Source organism: Erigeron canadensis, chromosome 8, assembly GCF_010389155.1.
Source record: "Erigeron canadensis isolate Cc75 chromosome 8, C_canadensis_v1, whole genome shotgun sequence".
In the NCBI taxonomy this organism is placed as follows: Eukaryota; Viridiplantae; Streptophyta; class Magnoliopsida; order Asterales; family Asteraceae; genus Erigeron; species Erigeron canadensis.
The window spans coordinates 45,588,057-45,597,704 of NC_057768.1; the positions used below are offsets into that span (position 1 = coordinate 45,588,057).

At 33.0% G+C, this 9,648-nt stretch overlaps 1 protein-coding gene across 1 annotated transcript; it reads right to left on the minus strand.

Annotated features, from left to right (window-relative positions):
* Positions 1–3,210: 3,210 nt before the first annotated feature.
* On the minus strand, positions 3,211–9,134 carry LOC122578497 (protein NDL2-like). The gene is made up of 11 exons (XM_043750472.1): positions 8,996–9,134; positions 6,650–6,749; positions 6,043–6,140; positions 5,733–5,821; positions 5,162–5,222; positions 4,986–5,072; positions 4,468–4,545; positions 4,320–4,376; positions 3,986–4,041; positions 3,762–3,897; positions 3,211–3,640 (listed from the first exon to the last, which is right to left on the minus strand). Exons 1-11 carry the CDS (start codon positions 9,056–9,058, stop codon positions 3,425–3,427), a joined length of 1,041 nt encoding a protein of 346 aa, XP_043606407.1. The 5' UTR covers positions 9,059–9,134; the 3' UTR covers positions 3,211–3,424.
* Between the last annotated feature and the right edge of the window lie 514 nt (positions 9,135–9,648).

Genomic DNA, 9,648 nt, shown 5'->3' on the forward strand with positions numbered 1-9,648 from the left:
TGGATGGCATATATCTGACATGGTCTACTTTTGTTAAAGTGTACAAGTATCCAACCAATCCGAAAGAGAAAAAGTTCAAGCGGTTACAGGAGTCAGCTCGAAAGGATGTTGAACGTGCCTTCGGTGTTCTCAAGCAGAAATGGGGTATCCTTTGTCGACCGTTTCGACAAAGGTGCAATAAGGAACCTCGTCTATGCGTGTGTAGTACAACATGATTATTCAGGACAACGGTCGCGCTATCAGTCTGATTCATATTGGAGATCCTCGGGTCCATCCTAACAGTCAACATGATCGTTTACAAGAGATACGGGACGAGGAGACACATTTTTGGCTCCGAAATGATCTTACGGAGCATATTGCGACTCAAGAGTTACCATATCTCGACGTCGCTGAAGACTAGATTTATTTATATGTTGTTTTTTTTCTTTAATGTTTGTATGTGTTTTAGTTTTATTATTTAGTTTTTATGTTTTTAGTTATGTTTATATAATGGTTTATGTTTAATGAAATTTTAATTTTAAAAATAAAAATAAATTTGTAGTGAGTGGTGGCAATGCCAACAAATTTGGGTGAGTGGTGGATTTGAGGTGGCGTAATGTGATTGGTTAAAATTAAGTAGTGAGTGAGTGGTGGGTGGTGGTGATGCCATCACCCTAACATAATTTCACCCCTTTGTTTTTCATATTAGACGTATGTTTGCACGATACAACGACAATGACGGTGGTGGCGACTAGTGAAACCTAACGCCACAGTCGCCTCTACCACCACCATCAACACCGCCATCACTATCGTCGTCTTACGGGGATACCGTCTAGTCTTTAATAGTTATAAATCATCAACACAATGTCTAGATTTAACTGATTTTCATTTTAAACTTTGAATATTTCTAAATGTTAACATTTCCTCAATGTTAAGAATACATTTAAAAAAAACGAATTATTAATATGTAGGTTTTACTAACTCATTTGTTTATCATTCCTTTGGGTGACTAGGGAAGACATCTCTTGCCAAGTTATGCGTATTTATAACAATTTTCTAAGGAACTGTTTGGTTTGTGGATTGCAATGAAATTAAAATTTGAAAATTGTTATTTTTAAAATTATTTTATAGATTATTTTAAATTAGGTAATGAAAGAATCTAATTGCAATTAATTATTGAAATTTGAAACTATTTAACTTTCCTCCATTAAAATGAAGGATTTATAAGGAATGATTAGTACAAACTAGACGGATGCTCACGCGATGCGGCGATGATGATGGTAGCGACGACGTTGTGACGACGGCCGCGGTGGCATGGTAGTGATTGTAAATTAGTTGATGTAGGAAGGATTAATATGGTTATGTAATAGTTCGGGATCTATCTTGTATGTTATTTTATTAAGAATATTATATGTATATAGGTGAAAATGTTTAGATTAATGTATAAAGAATAGAATAATATGGTCATTTCAAAGTTTTAATTACTTAAAAGGAGAGTGATAGTTTACTTTATATAATACATTAGATATAGATATAGATATAAATATAGAATCTAGTGATTAAAAAAATTAATTTATTTTAACTTCCTTCATTATCCAATTTAGAATAGTTTTATAGGTAAAATTTTTAGAGATGTCTAATATATTGTTGACATATGCTGGTAAGAGTATATAATATTTTCCCAATATTTTTAATTCTAATTTCATTGCATTACATGAACTAAATGGTTCTTTTAAGTACTTTTACTAAAGAATTTTGACTTGCGACCTTTCATACGTTATAAAAATTCATATGATTGAATGCACGTATATTCTTTTGTTCCTTCCATTTTGGTTGCCTGTATTGAAGTTGCAACCTTTGTTGATTTCATATAAAAATTTCGTGTAACCCTAAGATGGGTCGAACTACTTTATTATTGAAAGTGTTTCTCGATTCAAAGGGCAAGTCTCATGATTCCCTAAACCTTTTTGTCCAACAAAAACTACCCCATTTGAAATTTGTTTTGTATAAATGAACCAGTGAAATTGAAGCCAATACTACAATATGTGCGCGTTTAATTGTTGAAAATGTTTTCAAGTTTTTCATTTTTAATTTTCTAAAAAATGAGAGGAGTTTTCATCTCTTGAAAACAAATGAAAATTTTGAAAACGCGTTCAAAACTAGAAATGTTATTTTTATTTTCCATATTAAAATACATGTTCTAATACAATTGGTTATCTTGTAGGTCGAGGTGGGGTGAGGGCGGGGGGTGACGCGGAGGGGCAAGGGGTGACGGGGGCAAGGATGAGAGCGTATGAGAAGAGTTAATATAATTTGAGGTTTTAAATTTAGAAAAAATGAAAATGACAAGTGAAAAACAATAAACTAAAAAAAATGTTTTCTAGTTTCCCATGTAAAAGTGAAAAACACTATTTTCTGTTTTTCTTGGAAAATATTTTTGAAAAATTATGATTTAATTGCATTCTGTTTTTCATGTTTTTCGTAAAATTAGAAATGGAAAAACAATGGGTGTTTTTCTTAATTAAACGCCCCTTACAAACTCTGACTACTTATTTTAACTTTCATATTAAAACCATAAAGCCAAAGTTATTCGATTGTCTTGTCATTTCATTGCGATTGTACCAAATAGCTAACTAAACTTGGCTATTTTGGTACAATCTGAAGATTCTCTAACCCGTATACCCTTTTGTCCAACGAAATATATATACGGGTTATCAATTTAGTACTTGTAAAATCTAGTGACATAGTTAGTTTATCGATGGAACTATGGAAGTGATGTTGTCGTTTAAGTTACTATGATATGTTATAATAACGATACAGTGTGATCAAGAAAACACTTCTCATGCTCAAAGGTGGCTCAACAGTACTATGAAACTAGGCGGTCATTTTAGGCCCCCAAATTTTCGAGGCCTCAATATTTTGTATATTCGACTTAATGTTTGGATTTTGGACTAACTACGATATATAATTTGCATTATAGTAACGCCCTTATTGGTTTTGGTATCAACATCCATTTTTTTTTATTACTGGTAGTTTAACTTTATAATAAAAATCGAGTTACTTTTTTTTTTTCTCTTTTACTCTAATTTATATGGTAATGAACTAGGCCTCAAAAATTGATACCGTTTGAGTCCTCAAAAAACCTTAATCCGCCACTGCTCATGCTCTTAGACGTACAAGGTTAATGTGTGTATAAGTGTAAGATATGATTTTTGTGACACACACTGACACTTAAAAAGAAATGTTCTTTTCATGTTTCTATCAGTTGATGCTTAGATACACCTCTACCGTCTACCAAATCGACAAGTCTGGAAGCTCTCTTGCATTTTTAGTAAATTAAAAACGATGTCTCCTCGATCCTGTTATCTACACACCTCTATTCGAGTTTCCCAAACAATATTCAACTATCTAGTAACCCATAGCACTTGCTTTTTTGCATCCTTCATCATGGATGAAGTCTAGTTTTGATAGGCTTCAACTTCAAGCCCATGCTTTCGGGTTTATAAAGCTCTGGGGAGATTGAAGTTGGACTCAATGGGCTTCTAGGACTTGTATTTAACTGAGATGGTCTGTAAACTCCATATCCCATCATGAAGCATTCCAGTGGCATCAACATCGAGTCAGGTTGCTCCTCTGTTACCACCGAGCCGCATCTTCCAACCTAAATATGCACCATCATGTTTTCGCCTTTATGTTACCCTCAAAGTTGCAACTTAACATGTAATAGAATGCATATGGTTTATCTCATAAAGTATCTTTACCAGAAGACCAAAAACGCATACCTCAATGAGTGCACTGAATCTTCTATCTAGCTTTGAAGTCATATGGAGAGACTCCAAATGGAATGGAGAATTCTCTCCTACAAAGATTAGTGTACGACATTGCAATCTTTTCAGTCCGTCAGTTATGTCTGCTCTTCTGAAACCAGATAACAAAAATTTGTGTTCATATGATACACATCAGGCCAGTCTAAGAAAATAACCCTACTGGAAGGAAACATTTTTACCCATTAATAGCTTCGAGATATTTCAGCACATTAATACTCTGCATCCCATTGAGCGACTGCATAATAGCGGTTAGAATATCAAAACAGGTATATATTGATCAAGAAAACATAGCTTGTATAATCATATCTGGCATACTTATTATTTATAAACAAAAATGTTGTACTGTCTGGACAGTAAGTGTTTTGGTACTTGGGTCAACACGACCCGTGTAACACGTACCAAAAGAGTTACTTACTATGACTGAACTCGCTATATCTTGTTATCAAATCCGTCTATTTTAACTTCCTCAAAAATTCACACTCAGGTAGAATTAATAGTAAAGTGAGAACTCACACTTCTACATGACTGAACCACATCTGCTTCTGGAATCACACTACCTCCACGAACTTCCTGTCAGTTTACAAGTAATTTCAATATCAACTTAGCAGTTGTCAAGAACCAATTGTCAGTAGCGTTAAGTCTTAACTGAGAAAATTTGTACCTTGCTGAAATAACGCATCAACAATAACTCTTTTACAAGACCACACATCCCATAGTAATATAGAACGTTTGACATGACCTGCAAACAAGAATGATACATGTCATCAAGATTGTTTTGAACTTAGAAATGGCAAAATGGACAAGTTGGGCGAGTTGGTTAACATGTCAAAAGGGTAAGTTTGTTAGTATGGTACGGATTAGGTTTGCCTGCAAAAATCTTAAGTCCATGTTTAAAAATTTTTCACAAATGCTTATATGTTAAATAGGGTCTAATATATATTATAACAGCCATAATCGATATTTTGAACAAAATGATTTAAGTCGTTAAACTTCCTATTTATGAAAGTCACTCATTTGGAAACTTTTAACCCTTTCACGCCTCGTTATAACCGACCTTTTTTATTTGGTCCATTTGACAGCACACATAGCATATCAGCAATTCTTAAAGTAAATGAGTTAGAAGTGCAATGAATTGTATGTGTTCAGACATTGAAATGCAAGGGGTATAGAGAAACTAACCTTATTACACAACCATTCTGACCAGGAAGGTGTTTTGCAGAATGGAGAAATAAGTATAAGACCAATGACACGTTGTGTATATTTCATCTGTAATGCCAAAGAGATACCCATAAATCATAGCAACTTAAATTAACACCATCATTGGTATATTGAGTTGTACATAAGAAGCAACTTACCGCAAACAAGGTAACTACATAGGCACCGGCTGTTACCCCCAAACACATAACAGCACCAAGTCTGTAAGAGAAATTCACTGATAAATTTTCAACTTCTTTCGATTTAAATAAATATACTCATAAAGAATGTTAGGCTTCATGAAATATAACTTGGCCAGAGTTACACCAGTGGTCTTAACCTCTGGGCTTGACCTGAAAACTGCTCTCCTACACCAGTTGGGATTGCAAGTTGCATAGTGATCCTAGTATCTAATTCAAAATCCAGTTAGTTGTGGTCCTACAACCGGTATGCCTAAAGCGGTTTTACTGCAATGTTCTTTTAGTTTAAAGCTTAAATTAAACGATGTTTACTACTTTTGATAAAAAAAAATATATAAATAAATAATTTGTAAGGAACAAATAAATGAATAGGACCATCTGGCCTTTCTCAAAGTGAGAAATGGGTCTTGTCTTGGATCAAACTTAAGCAGCACAGTAAGGACTAAATTTTTTATAACCGGGCCTTGTTCACCTCTAGCTTAAATAGAAAGGCTTGAAGTTGAAAGAAAATAGAACACTTGCATGAGTTTACCCAAAATAGTCGAGAACCTCAGCAACCTGATCGGCTAAGTCATCAGCAGATAATGCCTGATCATCATATGACATTGGAGCAGCTCCCCACTGCAAAGACTCTTGAAGGAAGAACCACGTAAGAAATGATGCCAAGTAACAAGCTCAAAATTAACAGATCACCTAATGATCAATTGAGTATATGACACTCACAAAACATAATAACATATCATTTAACTTACCATTTAAATGGATGATCTGATAATGTGGTGTGACAGTTTTCCATTTTTAAGGATTTTTAGAAGTATAAGGTCAAGTGACGAATTACTGACCTCATGACCAGGCGGATTGATATTATATATGCAGAAATTATGAAGCAACAAAGAGAATGCTTCTGGACATAAGAACAGGCCTTGGAAACATGACATATCTGCACAAACAGGCACATAAGTTTTTATGACTTTTATCTAAAATGTATAAGCTTATCATTCATTCAACTCACTATCAAGCCCTTTCAAACCATAGTACATTACTAGAATCTAGTAGCAAAGTGATGAAAGCAATAAGAATGATTCGAAGCAGGCAACCATCAACTTGTTTCAAAAATGTTCTGCATTAGAGTGCCAAAATTATGAATGTCACTCTAAATGGGTAACTTTTATTATGCATCAAAACATGTCATTTGTTTACAATGCTATCTCTTAACAAGACCATTGAGGATTCTTTAAGCATTTGGATCATTACTTGACCGGTTTGAACTGTTCCATCCATTTGGATCATAAAAAAAGTAATAACCCAGATTAACCCGTCATTAAGCAAGTAATTATATTCTAAAATCCCAAAGCCATGGGTCTAGTTCAATACTTAATTTGCCTCAAATTCGAATAAACATCATTAATTGAGCAGTTGATAATAAAAACAAGTTAGTTCATCACTTACAATTTAAAGCCAAATCTGGGTATGTAACTAGAGCTGGTTTATCTGGGTCCCCCAAGATGGCAACAGAAATAAATCCATTGGCAGTTTTGATCAGGTGCTCCTGAAATGAATGCCCGGGCAAGCATTAAATCATTTAATAATAAATTCGCATAAACGACAACAAAAGACAGCTGCTACGTATTTACATGATCAAAAAGACATGTAGTAGTTTATTCACTGTATTGGTCAAAAAGGTCACATAGCCCACTAGCCTCCAAATCTCCTCGTACTATATATCATATCTTTCTAGTCTTAAAATATTACACTAGTTTAGTGATCTTTCAATTAATTAATGTTCTTACCAATCTCAAAATCTTGGGGAAAATGACTAATCTAAACGAAGATCTACTTGTGTGTACGTTGTATACCACTTAACTATTTAGTAACAAAAGCTCACAAAAAATATAAAGACTTATATATATATATATACACAAGAGCTTTAGTACTATAGATAAAATACACAATATCGACGAGAATTTCATTATTTAACAAGATTATAGCATGTTATTTTTGATGCATTTACATCTAACGTTGACGGACTGTTAATATGTTGTATGGCCTATATAAATGCAATTACCCTGTAGTTGTAACCATACACACCAACACTCATTGAAACCAACGCTGAACTATGTATATATCTTACATAATTTGTTTTTTTATTATTATTGATTTTTTAATTTTTTAACGGCATATCCTAGTTGTTAGTGGCAGGGACAACTAGCAATGAAAAGGAAGGATAATTTCTCTAATTTTTATTATTATTGATATTATTTTATTATTTTTTGAACGGCATATCCTGCATAATTTAGTTTTGCATATTGCATTTTCATTATCATTTTGATTATGATTATTATTGTACGAGTATATTTTTATCATATATGTGTACAAGGTCCTATAACATTTACTTCACGTCAACTACTTGAGTGCAGGAATGATTTTACTTAAATTTCTCCTTACGTTGTTGTAATTGGGAGATCGATCAAATAGCAAGATTAATGAATTTGAACAAATCCTCCTTTTAACAAGATTTTCCTATTTTTCTCAAGTAGTAGCATATGCCTATGCCCCCACTCAACCAAAAAGGACAATTATGTTTATGTAGCATGATACATCTTTTTGCAATGTAATTTCATTCATTTTCATTTTCATACAGATATAAATAATGTATTCATCACGCTTTTTCCCAAAATCAAAGCAAAGTAGAAATAACTGAACAATCACGATGTTTTTCGTTTACTTGATTAGACATTACTAACCAAATACGTCTTAAAAGTTACTGACCCTTTTTAGATAAAAGCTTCTGATATATAAATATATAAAGCCATACACGTACAGCTGTAAAAAATAACTAATGACTAAACCAAAACACAAATGGAAAATAACATTTTTAAACTTTCTGGTATGAATATGAATATACATATACTAATTATTCTTAAAAAAATAAAATAAATTACTAGTACTAATAATTTTCAAAGACAAAACTAATTACTAATATTTCAAAGGAATCATGCATAATTGATTAGCCCTAGCTTGCTTGTGGCAGGGGTGATGCATGGTCGTTTAACTAATTGTTAATATAAAGTAATCATGCATCCTCTATAATTTCTTCGTTAACTGAGCCTACATCCATCATACCTTGTTCGATCGGCATGATTGTATGGCTAGAGAGAGCTATATATTTGGTTTGAGGTTTCGATCGTCTTAATTGATCGGATCATATATCCATATTTTCTACCAGATGAATTGGTAGTTGTTATGTATTTGATCGGTGGGTTGGGATGACAAATAATGTACTATGGTTTCTGTTTCATTAAATATTGTTGAATTTTCCCGGTTAATTAAGTTGTACGATCGAGTATATTCCAGGATCATTTTTGTGTCGGTTGTTATACACATATGGTAGCTAGTGATTTACACTAATTAGTTAAATGACGGACCATATATATATGTATAATATATACATGTATCTAATGAGTAATTATAATGTATGTATTATGTTTTTGTATTAAGCGAGGTATAAGAACGTGACAGTCTTATCTCTATCTTTATGAACCATATATATATTTATAATTTGCAAGTCAAATAATTGTAAACGAAGCAAGTGCAATGATGTATATTAAGGATCACTACTCACTATATATATAATAATAATGTAATAATAACAATTACTCGTAATTAGCTAGATCGATATCGATCAACAATCAAAGCAGCTAGCCTACCAAACATGTAACAATTCTTTCTTCAAGATATATATATATATATATATATATAATATAATATTTGAATTGTTATTATCATCATACGTACCTTTCCATCATGAAAGCAGTTGGTATCCATGTCAATGGAGAAAGAATCGGTTGAATCCGCCATTTTTGGTTTATATACGAATTTGCCTCTGACTGACTGAGTGAGTGATGGAGTCAAGTGTGTGTTAGTTTTCGTTCTCTCTTTCTACATCTATTTATAGGGAGCTAGCCAGAGTGTGTGTAACTTATACTACTGTTATGTAAGTTTATATCATGTGTGTACGTAACCTATATTAACTATAAATGGCAATCTCGGTCCCTTTGGTTTTAGATGTTTTTATTCTGCCCCTTTATGATATTCTTTTCATCAATGAATCCGGCTTATATCGTTTAACGCATAAGGTTTTTTCAAGTTTCAGGTTATTCAACAAGAACGAGGCTTTTTAATTAAGGGATACGTGACTTAACCAGGATATCATGTGAGCGTTTCCAAACCCTTCTCTAGTCACCTCAAAGATAACATGGCGGGATTCGACCCTAAGACGGACCACTTGGCCACCTTCGGCTCTTGGAGATGGTTTTGTGTATTTTCTTTTAATTAGATTATATACTTCATTTCTTTTGAGGTTCCCCGAAATAATATGACTATTTCATTTCAATTGATAATATTACAACTTCATGGCCCGAAAAGAAAAAGATGAAAACATTGGTATC

What these genes read in the sequence shown, in the direction of transcription:
- LOC122578497 (XM_043750472.1), bottom strand. Translation starts at nt 9,058, where the DNA reads ATGGCGGATTCAACCGATTCTTTCTCCATTGACATGGATACCAACTGC. An exon ending in CAGAATGGTTGTGTAATAAG is followed by an intron (nt 4,546 to 4,985) that starts GTTAGTTTCTCT and finishes TCTTGTTTGCAG; the next exon opens with GTCATGTCAAACGTTCTATA. An exon ending in TGGTTCAGTCATGTAGAAGT is followed by an intron (nt 4,042 to 4,319) that starts GTGAGTTCTCAC and finishes GCTATTATGCAG; the next exon opens with TCGCTCAATGGGATGCAGAG.